This window comes from Diadema setosum, chromosome 16 (genome assembly GCF_964275005.1).
Source record: "Diadema setosum chromosome 16, eeDiaSeto1, whole genome shotgun sequence".
Classification (NCBI taxonomy): Eukaryota; Metazoa; Echinodermata; class Echinoidea; order Diadematoida; family Diadematidae; genus Diadema; species Diadema setosum.
The window spans coordinates 11574530-11602289 of NC_092700.1; the positions used below are offsets into that span (position 1 = coordinate 11574530).

The 27760-nt window shown below is 38.1% G+C and overlaps 1 protein-coding gene across 1 annotated transcript; it reads right to left on the reverse strand.

Annotated features, from left to right (window-relative positions):
• On the reverse strand, positions 1 to 27760 carry LOC140239436 (GPI transamidase component PIG-S-like). The gene is made up of 14 exons (XM_072319274.1): positions 27692 to 27760; positions 24650 to 24792; positions 18289 to 18385; positions 16685 to 16786; positions 15308 to 15448; positions 14764 to 14879; positions 13172 to 13292; positions 11896 to 12072; positions 10384 to 10473; positions 9344 to 9525; positions 8045 to 8095; positions 7290 to 7418; positions 5903 to 6063; positions 1 to 4652 (listed from the first exon to the last, which is right to left on the reverse strand). Exons 1-14 carry the CDS (start codon positions 27723 to 27725, stop codon positions 4535 to 4537), a joined length of 1662 nt encoding a protein of 553 aa, XP_072175375.1. The 5' UTR covers positions 27726 to 27760; the 3' UTR covers positions 1 to 4534.

Sequence of the window (27760 nt, forward strand, 5' to 3'; positions counted from 1 at the left end):
AGATCAATACAGTCTTAGTTTAATTGCAATAAAACAAAAGCATGTAAAAATTCATGTTACACATATAATATCAATGAAATATTGCTGACAAGGCATAATCATTTTCATCTCTTTAGTTGAATGAAAAAACAATAAATGCATAAAACACACAAAACTAAAATACCGGTTGTATGTTTGCTTCATGCATTGTGATCAACCTAAAATATACACATATCCTCAGATCTCACACTACTTTGTAAACAAAGGCTTCTACTCCCCTGGATGATTAATGTATGTGTGCAACATACTGCAAGTACCTAGAAATTTGGCAAGGTTAGAACATCTTTATACAGATACAGTATCAGATCATAAGATTAAGATTGTGTGCATGTAGGCTCCTGAATAAACATCAGTTTCTTCCACTTCCAAATTTGAGCTACTCAGATTCATTTACTTAATCACAGAAGATGATTCATTACCGTAATGTGTGTGGCAATCCAAATTATCAGTAACAAATCAAAATAACAGACTCCTTAATTTTTGTTCCCATAAGCAGAGTTCAGGCTCAAATAAAGTGAAATACACTGTACATGTCAAAGAATTCTGTGCCAGAATTAGCCAAACCATGTTGCAGTGGCTCGGTCGGACTTGATTCAGAGACTGTTAAAGAGATGGTACAGTATTGGTGGAGATGAGAATTGGGCTATTAACTTTTTGCGAGCTACCAAGAAAACGCTTATGAAATAGTACAGAGCATACCATTTTAAGAGGAATTCAATGTTTACTTGATGAAAATCGGGTTTGGAATGACTGAAACATCTAAAAACAAAGTTAAAAAAAAGCGATCGTAATAAAATGTTGGACCCACACTTTCTTAGAATCACTCTGTTTTGGATATATCAGCCATTTCAAAACCAATTTTTATCAAATAAACATTGAATTTCTCATGGAATTACATGCTCTTTCATATTTCATTAGATGTTTCTCATTGTCTCACGAAAAAATGTTAGAATCCTGAAATGAGGTCTCAACTAAAACTATATGATCCCCTTAAGCATTCTGAAGCATGCTGCAGACACACCAATGCAGCATGCTTTGCCCATGTGAACAAAGTTTTGTGAAATCTTGTTGAGCATTTACAGGAAAAGGGGAATATTTGGACAAACAATACGGTATTCAATTGATTATGTTCCATTTGTTAAATTCTTTAGATGAATTTCTGGGTGTGAAGATGCTGGAAAAGTGCCTTACGAACAGTACTCCACTGTATCCATTTATGACAAAATAGTTTGTACACTGTATTTGCCCATTGTCTATTAGGTCAGATTCAACATCTGGTAATAAAATGTATTACTTATTTTAGTATAGAAAATCTTGACAAATAGTCAAGAAAATGTTGCTGCTGTGTTGGGCAAGATGAGTAAAATCAAAACTTGCAATGATTCCTTTTGAAAATGTGTGCATTTATCCTTCAAACCTACACATTACCTTCACCAGTGAATTACTGTAAAGAATTTACAAACCATAACAAGCACGGGTCACTTGTGACATGGCTGCATTGGTCTCATATTCTTGTGTGGCACTCATTCATTGTGACATACACTGTCTCAGCTCATCGCAGCATGGTTCACTGTGGAAGCGCTCAGTCTCAACACAAAGCTAGCTCTGGCACCCTTCAAAGATTGGGATAAACCTCACCCTTTAATTACAGGCCCTGTGGGTCTTCCATTAAATGAGATTACTATAATACCCGTTTTGGGTTGGAGGGGGGAGGGGGGTAATAAACTTTGGAGAATAAGCATACATATTACCTACTGTATATACCATATATTTAGTGAGTCTAAATTTTTGCGAATTGGGACTTCCCGACATTATCACGAGTGGTTAAATTCGCCATCGTGGAGTTCCAGTATTGAACTGAGAAATGTATGCATGTATGTCGCATTCATGTTGGATGAGAGTCGTTATTTCTGTGTGTTTTTAAATTCATGCATAGTACCCAACTCGCGAATTTCGCGAAAATAAAAACCTCGTGAAATATTTGGTGTATACAGTACTACGTCCAATGCACATTTGCTGATTGATATGACTTACACGTATATCAGTAATTCATTCCTGAAATATTTTAGGCAGACCAAGAACACACATGTGATTCTTTTATCATAGTCCTCAAAAATGAATTATATTGGCAAGCTCCAAAGAAGTTTACAAACATGACTTGTCAACCTTTGATATGTTACATACACCTGTCTGCATCTCATTTTACAGCATTCACAACTGTACCAAAACAATTCATGAACATCAACAAAGTGTGGTGGGACATCAAACATTGGTGTACAAACACTTCTACCTTCACATGATCAATATTCCTTCCCTTACAAGACACAAAATGAGAGTATGCGATACACACATTATCGCAACTCTTTTCAACACACTTTCAATCAATTTCAACAGGTTTTGTACAAGCCTATAATCTAGGCAGAGGATGCAGCTATGGCCTTAACTGTTACATTAATCATCTGATGCAGCGAGACTATAGTCTTTGCAAAGCGATACGTTTGATGATACGGCGAAACTACGAATAGTGGATGCGCGTGAAGCATCCACTGGTCTTGCTTTAGTTGTTGTTTTCTTATCATCGATTTAGAGCATGTGGCAGTATTTCACAGATTCAAAATTGATAATAAGAAAACAACTACAGCAAGACCAGTGGATATAGGCAGCGGATGCTCCCACTGTTCTTAGTCTCCCCACATCAGATGGATCGCCTAGCAAAGACAATAGTCTTGCTGCATCAGACATTTAGCGTAACAGCAAAGACAAAAGCTGCATACTCAGCCTAGATTATAGGTAAATTTTGTAACAGAGTCAAAGACTTTCCCCAAGGCACTGTCTTTATCATGTGGGTCCAGCGAAAATCCAACCACTGCAGATATATGCATTCTAAAGATGAATACACTCCGATAATCAACTTAGCTACTGTAAAACATGATATATTCGCGGCATGAAATTTTCACGAATTGGAGCCAATGGCCTTTTTCGCGGCATGAAATTTTTGCGAATTGCCACTGGCATTCAGTGCATATAGTGTAGACAAGAACTTTCATGTGCATTTTAATTTCGTGAATCTAGGCTCTCACAAAATTCGCGAAATTAAAATGTACGCAAACATTCCTCATTTTATAGTATAATCTACATGATCAACATTCACTATATCAACCACAGAAAGTCCTGCAGTGGTTGCCTTTCACACTTAGGCATCGAGATGACACAAAATGACACAAATGACAGACATGGTCAGAGTGTGATGAAGCTTGGTTTGAAACCTTTCATTTTATCCAATTCCAGTCATTGGGTGGTACCTGCCTTTGAGAGTGGTACTGTCAGTCTGTCTACAGTTTTCCACACACAACTCCTATCTGTCTGTCTTACACAAGGATCTCATTGACCTGGACACTAGGGATGCGTTTGAGCACTCAAAAGTGAACAAAAGCGAACCATAACGTGTCGTGCCAGAAAGGGGAGCGTTAGAGAGGTATGGAGAAAGCATAACTCAAGAGTTATTTTTAGAGGGGGTCACACATTTTGTAGCAAAAGGGTCATTCACCTGGCGCACTTAAACTACTTACAGATGTCCTGAACATGGAGAGAATGAACTCTTTGCATTATGATGTATGTGCATATTAAGTGCATTATTCACATGCAAATTTTTAGTACCCTTTTGGAGCACATCGGGAAGTGGTCCACTTTTGGCTCTGTTCAGTTCGGTACGGTACACCTTAGGAGCATTTGAGCGCTACTCTGACACCGGTTTGGTACGGTTCAGTTCGCTTCAGGAAAGGGCTTGAACACACCCCATGTGGCAACCTGGTGGCAGTTCGGGTCTCCGCATGTCGAGGAGACATCTCCTTCATCTCCTGGAGAATAGCAAGGTCTCCAGGGAGTCATGGGAGAAACAAACATGTTCAATCATGTCAGAGAGTTCTTCCTGTCTCCACCAGGTCTCAGAGACGCCTTCGCAACATCTCCATCAGTTGTGGCCACATCGCGGAGACTCATTTTGTTTCAGATGTTTCCGCAACCTTGCGACCCATGGCAACCTATGGGTGGCGATCTAAGTAGGTCACGAATACATCTCCACAACTGACAAGATGTCTCGGAGAAGTCACGCCATGCTGGCTGAGGATGTTGATGCGACATCCCCATGACTGTCGGGCAAATAAGTTGTCACCTTGTTTGGAGATGCCTCTGGGACATTGCCCTGGAGTCACCTTCTAGATGAGAGCACAAGCCATTTTTTGGTAATTCAAGTTGCACAAGTCACGGCAGTCATGGTAAAGTCTCCTCCACTGAGCTAGCCCCTTCATATTTCAAAAGTCGTGCACTGAGTCTGTCTGTGGTCATTCCAGTGACACATATAACTCTCCATCAGTCTTGGAGCTCTCAGGCAGTGGAATCAGTTTGACGCGGTATTCTCTGCACTGCTTTTCAATGTGATTATTTCCTCGACATATCTCAATCCTGCTTTCATTTCTCGGGGGGGTGGGTGCTGTTTTCAGTCTGTCTTTTGTTTTTCTGTCTCTCTGTTTTGTTTAATCCATTTAGCAGCTTTAATTAGAGACATGATGACTGGAATGCTGACTGGTAGGAACAATGGAATGTAGATGGCAAATCTGAAGAGGAAAGAAATGTAAAACACAATATGATTACTATGCTGTCTAAACTAACTGGTATACATGGGGATGTTTACACAAAGAATGTCAGTTGATCTAAAAAGTTATGATCAACTTCAAATTATGGTATGCTGTGTGTGTCCTCAATAGTGCTCTTACTTCCTAATGAAAATTAAAATTTTGGGGACGTTTTTCATGCAGCCATGAATATACAAAATCAAATAAACAACAAACCAATTTGAAGGGGATTCTGACAGCATTGAATAAAATTGAACAGGAAAACCAGCAGCATACTCTAATTTTAAGTTCACTCTTCACTTTTGAGATCAATGTAAATTCTTTGTGTAACATCCCCAGGAGTAGTTTCACTGTCATTCTTCAACAGTTGTGTGCAGCATTGATGGATTCCAGTTCCAGAATACCTCTCCAAAAAATCTTAAAACTTGATTTTGGTAGATCATACCAAAAACAATGCATTCACAGAGTCATATATTATCTATTTTTGTTTTGTTGTTGGGGCTGTATTTTGTCAGCATGTGGGGGGGGGGGGGGTGTGTGTGTGTGTGTGTGTGTGTGTGTGTCAAATTCACACATAATCTCCACTTTCTGTAGTTAACTGTGTTATAGCTCATTAACTACATTGCAACAACAAAATAGGCGCAATGGCAAGGAAGAAAGGTTTTAATAAGTGGTCTCATAGTGAGCCCACACGCTATGTCCATGGAGCAAAAAATATTGCAATTTCTAATCGCAATCCCTGACCGTGAATTCCATCGTTGCACAATTCAAAATACCAGCTTTGAACAATGCAAGTTGTGCGTACGTGTGACCAAAAGTGCTGGTCACGCTACCAACATCAAGATTGGTAATAAGTGGTAAAAAACATTAAGTCATGGATCCAAAATCAACGTCATCGTTGTGAGTGGGTTGGTGTTTCGGAACCCAATTGTACAGCCCTGTCGCGACTTCTGTACAGTGACTGGTCTCTGTATAATTATAACAGATCGTGAATCTTATACATGGAACCTTGTTACAACAAGCTGTTTGGGACTACTGGAATATCCTTGTTACAATATTGGCTATCTCATTATTACTGGGAATACAAAAGGATACAGAGAAATATAGCAGGAATGGGATCTGCAACATTTCCTCATCATATCACTGTCAGGTATCTTGCTTTATCAGACTTTGTTTTAACAAGGTTCCACAATTAACAAAATAAGAAACAAATGAGGTGTGTGAGGACTCACTTCTGGTCGTCGGGGAAGTAGAGAAGTTCGAGGAGGGAGGGGTCAAAGAAGGCCTCCTCCGAGGCAATGATGGCCCTCTTGGAGGCCTGGAAGGCTGGTTGCAGCTTGCCATCCCTCAGAAACCTGTGACTGCTCTGCATGCTTTCAACGGCTACGTAAACCTGTCCGACACAAGGTAGTCATGAAGGCACACACAACACGATCAGTACATGCTGCTTGGGGAAATTTGTTACATATTTCCTTCTGCTACATAAAACTGAATAGAAAGCAAGAAGTTCACCGACCTGCACATTTTCTGATTGAAATATGACAGAAGGTCATGAACAGTAATGATCATGTGGTTTACCAGCTGGACATGACTAATTCATTCATAGATTATGTATATTTTTTTTTTCCAGAGGGCTGCCTAACAAGCTACTTAGATTACTATATACGCCTCATTTGAAGAATGTTTTGATTTTTGGTTGGTTAAAATTGGAGGCACATATTCAACAATTAAGTATAGCCTCATAGTACCCAAACTTCTTCATAGTACCAAAATGCCCCAATGCGCTAAAATGCCCTCTCCTTGGTACGTCAGCAGACATTGGTACATAATTATACTGTACACGCTTGGCTTCCATATAATGCCAGTTAGAGGTGGCCTAACTGACATATGTCTGAGTGATGTGATTACAATGTAAGCGTCTATAGCAGCACATGATATGTGAACTGGATAGCATGATCACTATACATCTAGTAAAATTTCTCTTAATTCTATTCAGTATATAACAGAGATACAGACTGCTTCTATTGCAGATACTGAAGACATTTTTGCTCCGAAGGCACTGATAATCAACAATGTCCCAAAAAGCAGTCCATACCTGTATATTATCTCACTATTTAAGTGAATCCCAGTACACGGGTACCTGTTTACATGCATAAAACATTCCTATATCAGGCAAAATTGAAAGGAAATTTTCCAGCTGGCAAGAACAATCATCACCCTCCATGAAAATTGATTATGTTTGTACCCTGGTTGAGAGAAAATTCCTAGACCAACGCAAACACATAATGCTAAAACATTTCACAAGATTAACCTCTATTCGACTCGTGTCCTAATGTCCAGCATGTTCAATCTTGACAAATACTGCCGTGTAAAGACACAAGTCTATTTTGTTTTTTCAGCAACAGGGCCTGTTTCACCCACAGATTGCAAGACACAGATTCTTAATGTAAGAAACATCAAGGGAATCATTTTCTCTTACAGGCAAGAGGTTAAAATACTATTATTTCAATACATGTTCAATACATTCACGGCAAAATGTTATTAGTCTGTTCGCAAAATTAATTTTTGAACATGTGGGACTAAGCAAAGGAAGTATAATGTCATGGATTCAGCCTTTACCTGCTGGGCGATGTCATCTTTGATGACGATGTTTCCAATTTTTTCCAGCAGCTGCGACAGGGAGAAGAGTGTGGTTGACGCCGTGGCAAGATTTTCTATACAGTGCCTCCTCAACAGACTCTCGTACTCCTAGACAGCAACAAAAAATCATGCTCAAAATATCAACTTTCTACACCCTCTCTATCTTTCTAGCATGGAAGCAGTGTTCTCAAATTTGTAAGACTGACTTAATCACTGTTGAAACCCTAACCTGCCTTGTGCATTGATATGAATCAAAGACTGAATAGCAAAAATATTGATGACAGTGACAATTATCATTTGAACTAGCATTGCTTTTTAGAAGAAAGCATTGCTTTGCCAATACAGCAAAAAGGAGAAAATACCCCAGGGCCCTGTTTTATAAAGAGTTAAAATTGATTATAAAGTTGATTTCAACTGTAAGTCTATGGCAGCCTGTGTAGTAAGGAAATTTAAAATCGATTTTATCTTTTGATAAAACGGGGCCCAGGTGAATTGTTTGATGGACATATGAGCAGATATTGCCATTTGACACTTGTACCATAATTCTAATCCACACAAACATACCAAAAATGCCAGAATTTTCTGAGAAAATAGTTACAAACATGAGAGCCCATGGCACTGCAAGGCAGCATAAGAATATGGGTAACACAATGCTTGAGTTAGGAAATGTGTAAGTTTGAAATTCAAAATTGTTTCAAACAGTCTCAAGGTATTTCCTTGATATGTAAACATACCCAATCCATCACTGAAGTTTTTGTAGGCTCATCGATGAAACTGCCATCCACCTGCCAGGAAAGTTGAGAGAAAACTGAACATTTCTGAATTTCTGTGCACAAACTGACTGGAGAACTCCTTAACACCTACGTTACACAGAATTGCCAATTTGTCTTACTCCTTGAATTTTTACATTTCCTACCTTCTTCTGTGAGTTTGCTTTTTCCCAAAAAAAAAAAAATTCCCTGATCCACTTCTGTAATATTTCTGTTGTCATACACTGTAGAACGCAACAGCATATCAGGATAGAATTCCCCTGTAAACCCTTCAACACCTACAGGTCTCTTGAAATGTCAAACTCTACTCAATGGAAGAAACAACAAATTTCGCATTCTAACTGGAGAGAGTAAATTAAAAGATTAAAGTGGAGCAGGAATGATATAAACCAGGAAGAGAACACACACAGTTTTACACACTTATGTCCCAAACCATGTCCACACACACATACATACATACATACAAACACACCTAACCCATTGCATATTGCGAGTACCATCTGACACAGAAAATCCCATAGCATTGTACACACTGTCCAAATTCCCTGGCACAGGAAAGATTAAATACAACCACATACATTTCAAGTGCTAAAGGGATACATTCAAGCTTAGTTTGCATCAGCTTCATTGCCTTCCCATACCCCTTAGCATCATCTATTCCATACTCACTCACTCTGGAACATCATATCAAATATCTCTCTCACAATTGCTCATCACAGTCATGTGTTAACAACACTGTTAATAGATCAATCTCCACTTTGTTCTAAACTCCCAAAGTTTTCAAACACTAAAAAGGAAACGATACAGTTTATCTTAAATAATGACACTATTGATAAACTTCTTCCAGGGTAAAGTTCATATTGGTTAATCTACAGAGCCTCGCTGATTATCACTTACTGTCGCATTGAGGACATCATTGTAAAGGGGGTTGGGTTAGGTAATTGTAGGTTAGGTAATTGTAAAGGGGTTAGATATGGTTGGATTACACCACGTGAGCACTAAACAGATTAGCTATCCAAAACTGTGACATAACATTAGCTCCTGCCTTATTTTCTCCAAGGACTTAGGGTTAGGGTTATGACTGTTATAGGGTTTCAGGTTTAGTTTGATTCAAGGATCGAATTTAGGTTTAGGGTTACGTTTGTGGGTAGAATTTATGTTTGGCTTAGCATGGAGAAATTTCATTAGAGCAATTGTTGCAGGAGCAAACGTCATATGGAACCATCCAAAACTCAATAGCTAAGATCTCTCTCTTCGGCTAACATTTTTCGGCGTCGGAACACCAAGGAGCAGTCGGAGCTGGGCCAAGAAGACGGGCATGATGCCTCCACCGTCTACATCCACGTGGTGTGGCTTCGAGGCATTCTCCCCGGGAGTGGGTGTGTTGTGTATCAGCACCCCACCCCACCTGGGACTTAGGAAAGCATTGGTATCAACAGGCTCACCTGCATGGAACAATTCAAAAATATGAGCAATTCAAAACTGCACAGAAATTTGAAGACATGACTATTTATTTATGATGTTTACTCATCATGCTCTTGAATCAATGCACTATTTTCAAATTCTTGCCCCAGTCGGAATGGATCCTCGATGGTGTACAGAAGTGAAAAAATCATGCATCATGTAAGACATGTGCGATTACGGTTGCTGTCTGGTTCCGACAGGAAACAGCTTGTGCAAACTTTGTGAGGCAGTCTGTCATGACTAGCATAGATCTAAAATTTCAATATTTGAACTTGGCCTCTGGTATCTAAACTTACCAATGTCCATCCTCATCACCTCCATCGGTACATCTTTTCTCCATTGTCAATGAAACATATTTTCACCTCCGTGAGTATATCTTTTCTCCACTGTAAATGTAATATATTTTCATCTCCGTGAATATATCTTTTCTCCACTGTAAATGTAACATGTTCAATGAATTACCATGATTTTGTTTTTCTTCAGTGAAATCACACACAGTACAATAACAGAATTTGACTTCAACCTTTCATCTCTGACTTTCATCCAACCACAAATTGCAATATCACTTTTATATTGCACTGTAATGGAATGGGTAATGAATTTCTAGAGTACATTTTGGGTCTTTTTTTCTCTTCAAATTATGGTGTGGATGCAAAATTATCACAACGGAGAGACAGCTCGCAATCTTTAAGCAGAATACCTCCCAAGACCGTGGAGCAATGTAAGTGATTACGTCTGCTTTGTAGCTGCAACCATTAAGCAGTGATGGTTCTGTGGTATAAAATCTCTTAGATAGTGTGCCAGACATGCAGAAAGAAAACAAGAAATCTGCACCTCACCTCCCTGCGAGTGAATGTAGAGTGGAGACTGGTCTAGAGGAGGGATGTACACCACAAAGTTCAGGTTAGGAAAGTTTGTCACGTGAGATCCTAGATGATGGAAATACATAAAATATAATATGATAAAAGGTATCAGCCATCAAATCCACGAAGCATTAAATATCAGCAACAGCATCAGACATTACCTCTTGGATAAAGAGAAAACCAGAGCATAACAAGAAACTATCAACAGCTGGATTACGAGATTATCGAAGAATGTAAGGAGATTGATCCTTTACTCTCTGGCTTAATCAGTGTCACCATAACAGCAGGACATAATGGCCCGAATTCACGAAGGTGGTACAAATGAAACCATGGTTTAAACCATGGACAAAAACTATGGAGCGCCAAGTGTCGCACGGAATATTTTGTTACGAAATTGGTCATTTCATCGACAAAATGACCGTTTTGTTAATGAAATTACCATTTCGTGGACAAAATGTTCATTTAGTTACAAAATGTTGTCATTTCGTTACAAAATAATCATTTCATTGACAAAATGACTGATTTCGTAACGAAATATTCCATGCGACACTTGGCGCTCCATGGTTTTTGTCCATGGTTTAAACCATGGTTTCATTTGTACCACCTTCGTGAATTCGGGCCAATAGGTTTTCTTCCACTGGGTATATTACTATCAGACTGTTTTTGTAAGTGTCTGTAGTTGCTTGATGCAACCAATCTGCCGCTGGGTTTTGTAAATGTTAAAGAAACCAAGGAACAGAGAAAATCTGACTTCCATAATAGCATTGTGTGAATGGGGTGAGGTACTGCTATAAAGAGGGCTTTGCTACACATTGTTTTAATTTCAACTAGACAATTTGTGAAGCAAAAGAATGATCACATGAATTCAAATACAAACTGTTAAAGAAAAAAAAAATCAAACGTTATCATTAGAAGGCTAGTGTGGTTTTTGGTTCACAGGAGTTTATGCATCCATGCACAAAACCAAAACTTGTGAAGCTGTTTATAATGACGTTGGTCACACCTTTCTCCTCAAAAGAAACCACAAACTTGACTCTGATAACTCATTCACATAAGATTATTAAGATGTAACAGTCTAGCATGAAAGTGGCATTTGGGGACAGCATAGACAACACAGGATATTATATCAGATGACAAAGGGGGTAGTAAAGCATGTTTGAAGACTTGACTAAATAATCATGAATTCAAGATGAGTGTGCTGCAATGACATGATGCATATTAGTGATCAGTGATCAAAGAAGAGAGGCCACAATACAGTGGACTCCCATTATAATGAAGTCTTCGGGACCAGCAGTTTTCTTTCGTTACATCAAAATTTTATTATAACCGAACAAATAAACAATAAAAAACAAAGAGTCGGTAATGTTGCGGCCTGAGTTTTTATTTCATTGTAACCGGAATTTTGTTATAACCGTGTTCATTGTAACGAGAGTGCACTGTATTACTTGTGCATCAGAGATAGAAATACCGGAACAAGTTTGTACATACCCAGCTTTGCCTCCACAGGGGTGATGATGTGCCCAAGGGAGGTGTGGGGGAAGAAGTGTGACCCACCCCCTGGGGTCAGCTTGGGGGTGACCGACAGCCCCGTGTAGTACAGGACCTGGGAGGTGACTGTAAACTCGGCAAAGTCCCTCATCCTTTGAAGCATTGGATCTAAATAAACTGCAGACAAATAAGATGGGAATGGTCCAAGATCTAAACAAAATTCATTGCAATAGGCCTACTTTTTATCAAAATCTTTAGCCCCCTCCCCCCCCCCCCCCACACACACATATTAGTAGTATATCTGAGAATAAAACTAGCAATTTAACTGACACCAGAAGTTGACAAGGATGCCGTAGCTTCTCGTGTAATCATAATGTAATCACTTTATCTGCCATTGATACATGGTCATTCCTTTATACTGATGAAGGCCATAATTGATCTTGAACATTGAAGAAGAACTGACTTTTAACCCCTCTCGGCACTTCAGAAATACTTCTTTCACTTATTTTGGACTATCCATTACACCAAAATGCTATGATTGGAAATGACAAATATGATATTTTTGCTATATTTTGGTGACTTTTATCTTCTATCTTTGGAGGGGGGGGGGGGGGAAGGAGTGGGTTTCCCCGGTTTGGGTACATTTTTTCTTTGTTTAATTGTTTGATTCATGTCTATCCATACCATGATATACCACTGGACATTCAAAGTGAAATTTTGGCTGGGAATGACATTTGTAACAAATGTACAGTGACCTTGATCTATTACGTATCACTACTGTCTTGTTCACACAATAATTGTCACTTCGAAATTACCCTGACAACCAACTTATGCCATTACCAGACATTCTTTGCTGAAAACAACATATTTTTGCAAAATACATTTGACCTCTGACACCTCTGACATTTTGCCACTATTACTTCATGAAAGCAATGTCTACATATTTTTCCCTTCCTAATAAATTCCATCACTGTGGGACATTCCAAGATCATGTTCTTGTTGAAAATTTCCACTTTTAGCTCAATTCCAGAGATCTTCAAACTTTTGCCTTGAGAGATTTTGCCCCAAATCTAATCAACACATCCACATGGACATGCAATCTAGCATATCTGAGCCAGGTTGTAAGAAAATTCATTTGATGCTTTATTTTATGTTTTGTTTTGTTGTGGTTGTATGGTTGTATTGTTGATGTTCATTGCAATAACAAGATCAGGACCATTCAGGGTGGAGAGAGACACAAAAACTGCAAACATGAAATTAAAAACACAACACTAACCCGTCTGTGCTTGGTCCATGTCCCAATGTGCCAGGACATTGTGTGGCTCGGGAACAAGAAGCGTAAAGGAGAGTTCATATCCCGGCTTGTAGCGGAAGGAGCGCATGCTCTCCAAATCAGCCTGGTGTAGAGATATGAAGTTGAATAACAAATCATTAGTTTTCAGTGTTTTCAAGAATTGAATATCATCTAAAATCCTGAAAATAATATTTATGTATTTTCTTCATTCAGTATTCTCATCAAGGGTAGCCATATCAGTGGTTTATACATTGTTATTCTTTGGGCCCTGCATCAGGATAACAATATAAAACATTTAATTCAGAATACACAAAGTAACATATTAAAGGACAAGTTCACCTTCATAGACATGTGGGTTAAGTGAATGCAGCATTATTAGTAGAACACATCAGTGAGAGTTTGAGCAAAATCGGACAATCCGTTCAAAAGTTATGGATTTTTGAAGTTTCTGCTCAGTCGCGGCTGGATGAAAAGACTACTATAGCTTGTGATGTCACATGAGTACAACGATATAAAGAAAGAATAAAGAAAATTCAACATATTTCCATTTTTCTCGCATAACAAAAGAACACTTCCCTTCTCTCTTTCAGAAGGCAGGGGGAATAATATTACCCTTGATATACGTCAGTAGCAAGTCGAAGAAATGTGCACTTTATTCAAAAAGTAAAGTTTTGTGAAATTCTCTTTTTATTTTCCTTATATAGTTGTACACATGTGACATCATACACTGTAGAAGTCTTCTCTTCCAGCAGTGACTGTGCAGATACTTACAATAGTCGTAACTTTTGAACGGATTGTCCAATTTTCCTCAAACTTTCACTAATGTGTTCTACTAATATTGCTGCATTCTGTCAATCCTTATGTATATGAAGGTGAACTTGTCCTTTAAGGACACCCCACGGCACATGGCAATATCAAAACAATGTTAATGCTGTGTGTAAAGTGCAAAATAAGTTTTTGATGATGATAATACATGTTATTCAAAATAAGATGATACCCTTTACACAATATAGGGATATCAAAACGACTCAATTCTACTCCAAGTGAGATATGCATGCTCGTAAGTACAATATAAATGTTCTGCACGCTCAAATATGGCCAAAAAAAAAAATAGAGAAATGAAATAAAAAAATATTTCTAGCACTCTTACACCAGTCTCAATATATTCTGCAAGATGGCATGGAAAATGATAATCTGCATGTGAAGCGTAAATGCCTGATCTCACATCAGCCCTTTTTCTCTCATGGCTTCAGATGTCATGCTGTCTTTGGCATATTACTACCTCTTGATTAATTTCTCTCTTAGTTACTATGGAGGAGGTGAAAATCAAATTTGATCACAGAAAAATATATCATGACTTCAGCTGAAATGCTGTGATATCATTTGCAATGAGTTGTCATATTAGCCTATCAATTACCAGGCAATTATTTCATAACTGTTTTCACATACACATTTTCAATACATCCTCGCATTTGCATGATTTCTTTTTCTGAGGTGGTAACATCATAATAACTGAGCCTATATTGAATTCAGTCAGATGTATACAAAATATGTGGCTTCTACAACGAACTTACCACTGACTTTGTGTTTCCCCTGGCTTTACGGTAGTGTTTCTGCAGGCTCGACTCTGAAACGATGACCGATTTCAGCAGGGATGACGTTGTCCGAAGCGCTTTCTGGAAGTCGGAGCCTGCACACATATCAGAACACAAACCAGCTGTAAAAGATGTCTAGCAGAACAACCTTGAAACTACAGTCATCAATGTACTTACTTAGAGTATTAACTTAGCTCTATCCCTTCTGGTTTTAAAGAAGAAGATTTTGAAAGATTTCTTAATTTGGGGGGATTTTGGCTCCTACGGATGAAAATCTGTCATGGGGTTTTCAAAAAGAAGATGAAAACGTCGGTTGAGAATGATAAGGGTGATAAGTTGTCACTAAACCCATAGTGTTCAAGACAACTGAATGCCCTTCTCATTTTCAGCAGACGAAAATATCAATATGTTTGCGTACAACCAGTGACGGAAGACGGATGGCGGACAACACTTCACAAACGAAGTACAACACACACGCCTTCCACTCGGATGAGCTAAAAATTTAAACACCCCACAAAATCACCTCTGATGAAGATTGCTCTGTGCCCCCCTAGATACACATCGCTGGCATCACGAGGAAAGAGTTCAGTGCTATCATCCAGAAAGTAGACTGTGATCCCTCCGATAGTTCCCTGCTGGTGACTGTGGAGTTTGTCATCCAGTTCTGCCGATACAAGAAGATGGAGTAGACATCGGGAATTGTTAACACATCACAATGCACGACTCTCTAGAGAGTTTGCATAATGAACAGTATATGACAAAATGGGGCCTTGCAGCACAAAACTTTTGCAGTGGGCCCGATATAATGGTTTACGGTAATAGTACAGTTGAACCTCTCTTATCCGGCCTCCCTTTACCTGGATCTCTCTATTATACGGACGCAATCTCGCCGTGATTTTTGTTTTAATGATTACGGGAGGAAAGGGGGATTCCTAACTCCTTGAGAACTCCTACACAAACACACATGAATGGCATATTACTTCGAACATGATTAACATATATATTACATCAAATTTCCTTCCAAATTGCTTACCTTCAGACATTTTAACATCCCCAAATATCCCCAAATGTAACAACGAAAGGTTGCAGTATACACATTACTACATGTGGTACTACAATTCGCTACATCAGTACATGTGCATGTACATGTACGTGTATAAAGCATTGAATCTCCCGTATCCGGCCAAATCCCTTATCCGGATGAGCCCCGGTCCCGACTTGTCCGGATACGAGAGGTTCAACTGTATGTGCATATAGAGGTTTTGGTGTTTGTCTGTATGATACTATCCTCTACGGCAGATGTTTGCAAGCATATATTTGACTGAAAGTAGAGGCTTTTTTTTAACAGTAAATCTGACACTTTTTTAATTCCTTTTTTGTGTGAGCAATATAAAGAGTCAGCTAATGGATTCTAATAGACACAGAACTTTCAGCCATTTCATTCAAAAGTAATGTCCATAGTGGTTGGTTTTCTATCACTTGTTTTGATGAATTAGAAACACTGAATATCAATATTATGTAACAGATTAGAATAACTTCTTCCAAAATCTGGGCAGCCTTTCATGAAATTTGTTAGCCACTGACAACTGTTGTAACCTACTAAAATCCTTGCACCTGATTGGCTGAGAGCAAATTTGTCAGTAAAAATCACTGAAAAAAACCCTTGATGAATTGCCCCACAGGTGATTTTTGTTAATGCGCTGTCACAAAAGTCAATTTTGTTTCGTCTCTGATAACCAACTTAGAATTACTCTTTATTCTTACTTTTTTTTAAGGTGAATTGACTAGCAATTATTTTCGTGCTGGTATGTATATCAACCGCGGACACACTGCAAAAGAAAATTGCTGACAATGCACTGGACATTTTTGGCAGATTCTTATCTCTTGTAATGATGGATACCTTTCACTGATGATGAGGATGTGATGGAGGTCCTCTCACGTGACAGGCAGGCTCTGGAGTACAGAGAGTAATGTATAGTGAGGGATGACTTCTCCTTTACTCCTACAAACAAAGGGAAACGTGAAATACACGTCATTAATCACCATCACTATCAATTCAGCTCATGACATAGGGATATTCTGCCCTACTTTGGCAAAAGGAAGCAAGTGACAAAAGTGACATTTCTCGTAAAAGAGCAAAATGTGTCTGTCATTTACACTGACGTCAATTGACTATCATGATGTCTTATCTAAGATATCTCTTAGTAGGATGAGTGTTTCTGCATGAAATTTGGCCTGGAAGAAGAGCTCATTATGTAAATTATGAAAGCATCAATAACTCAAATTCGGATGGTATGTCACTTGCTTCCTTTCGCCAAATTAGGGCAGTATTGCTTTTATATTAAGTTTAAAGAAGAGACCCAGCAGGTATATAGCACTCTGCCGAGTATCATAAGCTTACCTTCTATGAATTCTTGCAGACTTTTAACAAGAATATAGCAAACTTGATGGGCTTTGGGGGTCTCCAGGGGGCATGGTGTCCATACCCTAGCAATGATACCTGCCAAATGTGGTTGCAAATTTATCAACCAGGCATTTTCAAGAAGATGAAAATTTTAAAATGGACCATAATTTGGGCACCCCTCGATTCGCTAAGAACAAACTTGAAACTGCAGTCACCACAGTACGTAGTCATAGCACTAGCTCTATCACTTCTTGTTGAAGAGGAGAAAATTTGTAAAGATTTCTTACTTACGGGACTTTGGAGCCTCTATATTGGGGGGGGGGGGGAATGAAGCTAGCATTGTGATCATATGAACAAATTCAGATCCTATTGAGGGTTATTATAGTACCTGACAAGCTTTGTGAAAATCCATCCTGAGGTTTTCAAGAAGTTGAAAATGTAAAAATTTACATACAATCAATGCTGGGTGATTCGCCTTTGGCTAAGGTGAGCTATAAATTTTCCAGACATAAGGTTTGTTTGCCTTCTGCAACCTTTACACACATGTTTATTTTGACAAAGGAGTGTCGGGAAGTTAGAGCGACCTGTGTTAACACTGGTTCTGATATGAAGTCAAGAAATGACGACTGAACAGTTATAAAGGGTGATTTGTGAGTCAGGACAAACCTTCTAACTAGAATTTCAAGTCAGCTTTACAGGACTGCCAACTTAAATACATAACAGCCAGGAGGTTCCAAACAGCCAACTTTCCTGCATCCAAATCAGGGAGATTCCACTCAGCAAATCAGAAAGATATTTGCATGTTATTTGCATTTCAATGGGCGAAAATAATTCCCAATCAAAGAGAGTTTAATATTCTCTTGTTTAGACATGCACAGATTTTGACATTTTCAGGGAGACTCTTGCAGAATAAGGGAGACTTGGCAGCTCTGCACTTACATGCTATAAGCTCCTCAACATGCCAGAGTACTTCCTAAATCAGGAAGGTTTTCATGATCTTGACATGAAGAAAGTTTGTTTTGTGTTTGTCCATGTTTTTGTTTTTGTTTTCAGGGAGCAACCTGTACAATCTAGGAGACATGGCACATGTGGATTTATACCTGATAGCAACTCTGCTAGCTGGGCCTCCAGTTCACCCACTGATGAGGCTTCTGCGGTGGTACAGGTCACCAGTGTCACAGGAACGCTGCAGGTTGTCTAGTGCAGGAGGGAAAATTGGCCTGACATTGTTTTACAAACAAACAGATATAGTTAAGCACTCAACAATGAACACAGAAATTACAGCAAGTCATTAAGTGTCTTTATGTGAAATGAGGTGTATGCTATGTGCAAATTATGTCTGATTGAGTCAGAAATAAATGTATGTTTACTTTTTACGTTTGTCATTTTGCCTCTGACAAAGATTCTGCTAGGATCAAAAGCTCAGGTCCCTTTTGGCTCAATTTTACTCACAAGTGGGGTCACACTTTCAGTGTTCACTTGTGCAATTCCAGTAATGTGGTTACTGTGCAGCAGGCAAGGGCAAAACATATTTCATATTATAGTAATCGCATCTAATTTTTTTTCCATTTATGATGAAAAAATTATCACTTCACAACAGAAATAGATTTTTCTGAATGTGTAACTTGATATTTCATTTCCCAACACATAACTATTGCTGAGAAAATCTACAACCTCTGGTAGTTTTGATATAGAGATAGTGTTCCACATTGTTGTTGTTGTTGTTGTTGTTTTTTGTGTGTGTACAATCAACTACAGCTCACACTGTGGCACAGCCTTGTCAACACATCATAACAGAAAATCAACAAATGGCGCCTTCACTGTTTGAGTTTTTATAGTCACATGCGATAAAGGTCATTGAGACACAGACATCAGGGTTCTCGCCAGGAATTTCTTCACGCTTGTCGGCATTTATGCGCGCTGTTCTGGGGGTGGGTACGGGAGGGGGGTTCCCCCTCCCGCGCGAAGCGCGGAAGCCTTCGCTAATGCTCAATACAACACAGATAAATCGCCGCTAAAATGCCACTAAATGCGACATTCTCACGGAGATGTAATGAACGTTGTGAGGGGCATATTGTCACAGAAACAATGCAGAAACTCCATACCTTATGTTAGCGGCAGTTCCTAAATAATACCGGTAAATGAAAGAGAAGTAGGTGCCGATGGTGGAGGTTCCGATTTCTTTTAGGCCTTTCCTGTTTCACTGTTGCAATAATTCTAGCCGCCTCTGCATCGCAACAACGCGCGCCGTGTTGCTTTCTCGCCGTCTGCTCGACCACGTGGTAGGCCTATTGCATGCAGATGCGCGAGAAGCGATCGAGAACTTTCGGGACATCGTTGCACTTTCCTTTCTGGGTATACTGCGGTAGTTTGGCCGTGACATCAAAGAGACATCCTACAATTTTAAATGTAATGATGGTCATTATTCCGAAGGTTTGTTTAATCATAAAATGAAACGATTCATTACTGAGTACTTCGAAGGTTTGTAATCGAAAACAACAACACCAAAGGTCGGTACTACAGATGAATGTTCAAAATAAAACTGATTTCGTTCGAAGATTAACAAGCATTTTTTCTTTATTATTTTCCGATCAACGAACCTTCAGAAAGGAATCTATCATCTATCATCGTTATTGTTTCAGAATAAAAAACCTTCAGAATATATAAGAAAACACCGTTTTGGGGCCGTTGTTGTATTCCGAAATTATACTGGCAGAAGGTGTTCATTCGAAATAACAAAACTGATTTCGTTTGGATATAAACGAATATTTTCTCCTTTATAATTTTTCTATTAACGATCATTCAGAATTAAGAATGTATTATTTTGCCATTATTCTGTCGGAGTAACGAACCCTGAGGGTAAGAAAACTATAACCGTTTTCATTTCTTCTTTATAGTTTTCCGATTAAGAATCTAAAGTATTATCGTTATTCTTTCGCAGTAACGAACCTTCAGAGTAAAAGAAAACTAACAGTTTTGGGGCCGTCGTTTTATTCTGAAATTTCACTGACGGAAACGTTCGAAATAACAAAACTGATTTCGTTGTGAAATGAACGGACATTTTTTAAAATCATTTTTGGATTAACGAACCTTCAGAATAAGGAATATAGCATTGTTTTATCATTAATCTCTCGGAGTAACGAACCCTAAGAGTAAGAAAAGTGCAACAATTTTTTTGGGCAGTTGTTTTATTCCAAATTTCACTGGCAAAACGTTCGAAATGACGCACTGATTTCGTTTTGAAATTTACGGACATTTTTCTTTATTCAATTTTCGGTTAACGAAACTTCAGAATAAAGAATCTACAATTTATTATTTCATCATTACTACTTCTGTCGGAATAACAGACCCTTATAGAGTACGAAAACACGCTGTTTTGTGCCGTCGTTTTATTCCGAAATTTCACTGACAGAAACGTTCGAAATATCAAAACTGATTTCGTTGTGAAATGAACGGACATTTTTTCTTAATCATTTTTTTTTTTTTTGATTAACGAACCTTCAGAAGAAGGAATCTAGCATTATTTTTTCATTAATCTGTCGGTGTAACGAACCCTCAGAGTAAGAAAACTGCAACCGTTTGGGGGCAGTCGTTTTATTCCAAAATTTCACTGGCAAAACGTTTGAAATGACGCACTGATTTCGTTTTGAAATTTACGGACAGTTTTCTTTATTCAATTTTCGGTTAACGAACCTTCAGAATAAAGAATCTACAATTTATTATTTCATCATAACTACTTCTGTCGGAATAACAGACCCTTAGAGTACGAAAACACGCTGTTTTGTGCCGTCGTTTTATTCCGAAATTTCACTGGCAGAACGTTCGAAATAACAAAACTGATTTCGTCGTGAAATGAACGGACATTTTTTCTTAATCATTTTTGGATTAACGAACCTTCAGAATAAAGAATCTAGCATCATTTTGTCATTAATCTGTCGGAGTAACGAAAAAAAAAATGAACCTTGGTGGCGATAACTGATGCTGGTGTAGAGAAAAACAAAGACAGCTCGCTCAAAAGATGCTTCTTTCTTTCAGTTTATTTTCTCCCCAGTCATTCTTATCGTTCTCCTCCCATGAACCCCTGCCATGCACGGACGATGAACAAAACAAAATGTTACCGACGCTGCAATGAAAAAAAAAAGAAAGAAACACGTCCTCGAAGCAAATTATCTACACTTTTCAAGTTGAAAAAATTGATGTTCGTAATGAAGAATAAAAAAAAAAAAGCACGACCTCAAGCAGTGGGGAAACTTGATATCATGGCTTGTGGAAATTTCCACGAAATTTCCACGAAAGCCAGGTGTCAGATAAAGAATGTCGCGCGTACTGCCACCTTGCTTCAGTAGTCGTAAACAGCGTGTACATAGCATGTAAACCAACTGGGAATATTGATGAATGATCAGCCATTTATTTTCTGCCCATGAATGCCCCCTAACCCACCTTTTAACAAACCAACCCAGAAGCACGTGGAGCATTACGTACGTTGCACTTGAAAGACCATCATGACAGAATTACTATAAATTTTGGCCCGGAGAAGGAAAATGGAATATTCACGAATGACGTTTACAAATCCATGGAAATTGAAAAGGCTAAAATGGAACGCATGGCTTTTTAGATTAAAAAAAAAATAACCCACTGAAACTACCAAAACCTAAATAACAATTTGCATTTGCTTACTCCATCGCACGTTCTTTTTTCTTTTCTTTTTTTAAACGAAAAATGGAGTTAATTTTCTCTCTGCGGCAATGCTTTGAACGCATCTAATTTTGCATCATTGCCGATGGCCAGCTTCCTAAAGAATTGATACGAATCCTTTCAAATATACGAAACAAAGTCTAAAAATCCTGGATTCTGGCGGTGAATTTCGATGGTATTATAAATCCTGCTCACTATCAAAATTTAATCATCAATAGTTCCTTGCGCCATTTTACCAACCAACTGAAACTGTTCCTGAAAATTTCATTCTAATCTGTTCCCAAATTTTGACTTATTTTGCGAATAGAGAGACAGACAGGCAGACAAACTAACAAACAAACCAAAGCAGCAAAAAAAAAAAAAAATACAACCTTTGGCGGAGAGGGGCATGCATTTCATATCGTTTGTTTTTGCGTAACCCGACAACAAGCGTGACAACAAGCGAGCACGTGTCAGCCTTCCTCGACCCTCTCTTTCCGTCCTCTCTCTCCCTCTCACAATACACTGTACCGTTGTACACGCAGGCAGCTGTAAGTGGTGGCCGGCTGGGTGCTTGTGCATGTGTGTGTGGACCCCGAATCAGAGCGCATGTGAGTGAGCAAGTGTGTGATGTGGTGTGTATCAGCTAGTACGTCGCTCTGTTGTGTTGAGCCGCGTTGTTGTGATCGGTGCGGTGACTGCGTAGATAAATTTTTGCGCTATGTAAACTGCTGCTGCTTTCAACATCTAGCTTCTTTTCTAGCCAGATAATAAAGACTGAAAAAGGCGAGAAATTGGTCCGAACTTAGCTCGTCAAGCAAGTTACCCTTGTCGGCAAGTTCACGCGTGGTGTTACCCTTGTCGGCAAGTTTTACCCTTGTCGGCAATTGCTTCTTCAAACCGCACGCTTGTCGGGGCCGACAAGGGTGATATACGCTGGCGAGATCCCTGGACATCATCACCTCATTTAAAGGTACTGTTTACCTTTGGGAGTGCAATTTTATAAATGTTCAAGATATCACATTTAATGCAATAGTGTAGGTCAGTTGTATCACAAAACATCCTACCACGTAAGAATTTTGCAATAAAGCCTAAAACATAAGGAGGCATCACCACTTTTCTCAATAAACCGTAACTGCAGACGGTTTAGTCTAGAAACATTTTTATTAGACTTATTGTTCACATTTTGTATGTTTAACAATACTTCACATTGATTATATAAATACTGATTAAACTTTTATACATTGGTTGTTTCCATCCCTAACTCACATTTTAGAACTATTTTGAAGCACTAAAGCTGGGCTTTTGTTTAATCTGCAAATGGTAAATTATGCCTTTAAAGTCCTTTTTTATCAGGAAGAGTTTAAGTGTATATGTAAGAGTTTAATCATCTTTCTATTCATGTTGGTTTGACTTCAATTTTGTTATTATGTCAAATTGAACATTTAGTAGATCATTCTGTTTGTTAATTCAATAAATGATCCTCAACCCTCATTGGGCCGCCCCCCCCCCCCCCCCCGACGTTTTGCAACGCAAGAAGACATTGTCAAAAGGTTTCTTGACTTTTTTCTTTCAAGTCTCGCGCAACTTTTGAGACCAAATTTGAAAAGTCCCTGGCTACCATTATGAAGTTACGCACATTTTTATAACGACATGTTACCCCAAAATGGGCACAATTTTGTGATTTTGTGTACATCTTCCATATGAAAAACGGTGCTCTGCCATGAAACTCATAAAAACCCGACTATTTTTACTATTCATCACTTTGATTCATTAATATTATGGTAATTATGGTTGAAAAGTTGTCCATGACAATTTCCATTGAAAATACAAAGTAAAAACAAAAGTCAAAAACAAAGAAATACATAAGAAATTCCAAAAACAATAAATAAGAATTTAAATGACATTTGGAAGTTTTTATGATATCAATTGTTGAATTGATGTTGTACATTAAAGGGACTGTACAGTACTGCTTGAGGTGAGGATTCAGGTTTATAACATTTTTTGGTGAGATAATGAGAAACCTCTTATGAAATATGAAAGAGCATGTACAGCTGTAATTTCATGAAGGATTCAACGTTTATTTGATGAAAAATGGCCTTGAAATGGCTGAGATATCCAAAAATGCAATCCTAATCAAATTGAGAGGCCATGACTTTTATTAGGATCTCTTTGTTTTACCTTGTTTTTAGATATCTCAGTCATTTCAAAACCGATTTTCATCAAATAAACTTGTGATTCCCCTTAGAATTGTATGCTCTTTAACATTTCATAGTTTTGTTTCTAAATACTGTAATGTATCTCACAAAATGTTACAATCTGAATCTTCACCTCAACCAGTACTGTACAGTCCCTTTAAAACAGAATACAAATAAAAAAAAAAAAATAGACTCTCAATGTTTTTAATTATTGTGTAACAGGCTAAAATAAGATGTTGGGCTTAATTTGCATTTAATCAAATTGATTAAAATTAGAAACTAATAATTTCAAAATTTCAAAATTTTCAAAATTTATAGACATATCTTGTATAGATTATTATGTGGGTGTCACGCATGCCAAATTTTGTTGCGATCGCACCACTGATGGTCGAGATCTTGGGGGGGGGGGGGGGGGGAATCAGACCCGTGGATTTACAGTAGCATCTGTAGCCAAAAAAGCCCTGCCTGTTTAGGGTTAAAATCTGGTTAAGACAGAAAACTGAAAAGACCAGTGATTTAAGAGTGTCTTTATTTTCCAGAAACAGAACTGATCAAAATAATCCATTCTATCTTTGCACAAATTTCTCACCTGCTGTTGGAAAAGTTGGACGATGTCAGAGTATGGAAGGGAAGCCCTGTATGTTGTTGTAGTCCGCCACCACAGGGGAACGCCAACAACGAGACATAAGAAGCCAACTGCTAGAGCAGCCCATGCTTCATTCCTTCCTTCTGCTAAGGTAAAAAATAAACAAACAAACATATATTCAATTTATATTTATTTCTACAAAGTGGGTAAAAAATGTGACATCAGTCCATGTAGTTCACCACTAAATCTAGAAGTGGAATAAAACACAATGGGGGACAATCAGGATCGCGATCGGAGCAACACTTTGTTGTACAGCTCCGATCGAGTGAACTCCCGATTATAATTCAAAATGGCCGTCGGTGAAAGACAATAAACCGTTCGCACATGCTGCATAGGGGATAATCTTCGTTTTCGGTAAGTTGTGAATTGTGTATGTCAATCTCGATAACTTGCAGAAATGAAATCTAATTAATGAAGATTGTCTTTGGGTGTTAATGAGTTTGAGGTGACAAAAAAAAAATGATGTAAATTATCAAAACTCAACACGATCGCCATGTTTGCTGTGTGTTTGCTCTGTTGTTGTGTACCACCCTGAGACAGCCCTGTCATGTTTTTACAGCAAATGGGCTGTGTATAGTTACACTGTTCCTAATGTTAGTCATTGCTAGTCCTACATGGTATTCCCCGGGGCACTCCTTGGCGCTGTACACAGTAAATTTATACTGTGCTGTGGGAGCGTTCGGACTGGTCGCAGCTATGCTAGCAGCTAGTCTCTTCTACCTTCTAGCTTCTACAGAACTTGAGGTTAATAGCACAGTCAGGGTATGCAAATGCGTAACATGGGAAAAATGAAAAATCTCGGTGAAAATGCTTTTTTTGCTGCTTTTTATCTGAGTATACAAATTTTCATTTCATGTACAAAAAGAGTGAAAATTTTGAATTTATATACACATAAATTAGCATTTTAATTAGAGGTGTCAAATTACATTAAAATGACTGATATACTGCAAAAATTCATTAAAAAAGGAGAAATGTTTTTTTCTTATGAAATTCCTTTTATATACTCCTGATAACTACCTCTTTCATTCACCACTCGTACATAATCATGACATATCATAAAATACAAATTAATGCCATATTTTAAGTAATCAAAATGGACGCTCGATTTTGTTGGCATAACTTTGAATTCATTTACAACCACTTTCATATATTTGATAACATTTCGCTTTTGGCAAAGAGTTCAGAGGTGAAACTTTCAGGAATACATAACAGACATACGTCAGCCATTATTACAAAGTTTCACAAAATTAGAGCTGGCATGTGGGAAGATATGATATTTTTCATCAAAAATTCATATTTACAGATTGACCTTGTACACGCACATAATGTTTGGATCCATTCTCATGTGTGTAAACATAGATGGAGTAATTATATGAGATTTATGTTGACTTGAGTTGATATTCAAGCTGTGACAATAGAAAAATTGGATATTAAGCTCAAATAATGTGTTTTTGCTAATGACATATTTAAAGAGTAAATAAGCATTGAACTAACACTACACACTCATCATATGACCTTGATGCAGTAGAGAGTGGGCCTGGATCAGTCTTTTTTTTTTCCTCAGCAATTTATAAGTATATAAAAATATAAGTTCTCATCGTTCAAACTTGCTAAAATTTTCACACAATAGACTACTACATAATATTATGTACAATCCATGGCTAAAATGCAAATGATATTGAATAAAAGGAACAGATTCTTTCATGTTGTCAAATAAGGATGTAAATTTACCTCACTGAAAATACTAAAAAATGGCCGCACTTATTTTCCTCAGCATTTGAAGATGGCTCAAAACTCAACACCGGCTGAACTTTTATTGGCTAACAGCACACCAAATTGTAGTGTGTCTTCAGTACTTTCTGAAAAAGTAGAAATATAAGTTGCTTCTCCATGTATAGCTGCACAGCATGGGTTAAAAGATCAGAAGGTCATGTAAATTAGCCAGCATAATACACTTGACTCCTACCATGAAAATACTTTAGACCTCATAACTTTCTCCAGCAAAAAGGCCCACTGTTTTTTATTGCATTTAAGGAATGCTAAGCTAGGCAAAAATCCATAAATTTGATACCAAACACTTAGGGGAAGTCTTAAAATTCAGACCTCAAATCTTGATTTTATGTAAGTCATAAAACAGTTTTTTTATGCATTACATGGGTTTTAGACTTTTTGGTAATTAACCTTCAGTAATTAACAGTAAATGAGAGAAAATCATCAATTCTCTGTCCACACGTGATAACTGATGTCTAAAGTTAAACATGCTGCATGTGAATTTTAAAGTCAGTTGGTGCATTATTTTAAAAGTTAGGCCTACAACAGTTTAAAGTGAGAAAACCATAATTGCACACCCTGATTGTGCATTTGCTTAACACCATGACCTAATTTGTGAAGACAGTTGTACGTAAATCTGCCCGTTGAACATGGTTCTAAGTAGGGCCTACTAAAACAAATCTAACACACAGGTCCTAGACAACTGCATGCTACTGCTTAGACAGAAAGATCCGTCTGTCCGGAGGAGTCTTTTATTTTTTTGACGTTATCGCTCTCCTCCACGGAGGGGATCCGTGAAGCCAGACGCAGTCTCCGCGGAACATTTCCCCGACGACCAGATACAGACCGATCTTTCGGTCAAGCTACTGCTAGGCTAACGTTAGATTCCAATCTAACGTTAGAACTTGAAGTTGTAAGTTTTATGCATCGGCAATCGCATCGCAGCTGTGTCAGTGGGTTTCTGAATACTAGGAGTATTTCACTGTGGGTCTAGAGACTCTAGAAGGAACACTAGATATAGAATGTCTTGATGAAGTTTATGTTTCTCTAACAACAATTCAACCATTAGAGTTTCTAACTGTTAAAAAAGTGTTAGATTTCTACTTCTCCCCTGTTCTAGTTGGTTGACAAGCAAATATTCCACAGCACAATAATTAACGAGTGGGACCATTACGAAAAAACGCTAACTTCACTCGTGACATTTGAAACTCTCACCTTTCTCTTTCTTGATATCTTCTTGCTCAGTCATAACGGAAATTTCATGCAGTCAGGATTAGTAAGTAC

What these genes read in the sequence shown, in the direction of transcription:
- LOC140239436 (XM_072319274.1), bottom strand. Translation starts at nt 27,725, where the DNA reads ATGACTGAGCAAGAAGATATCAAGAAAGAGAAAG. An exon ending in AGATATCAAGAAAGAGAAAG is followed by an intron (nt 24,793 to 27,691) that starts GTGAGAGTTTCA and finishes TTTTTACCTTAG; the next exon opens with CAGAAGGAAGGAATGAAGCA. An exon ending in CTACATTCACTCGCAGGGAG is followed by an intron (nt 9,526 to 10,383) that starts GTGAGGTGCAGA and finishes TGTTCCATGCAG; the next exon opens with GTGAGCCTGTTGATACCAAT.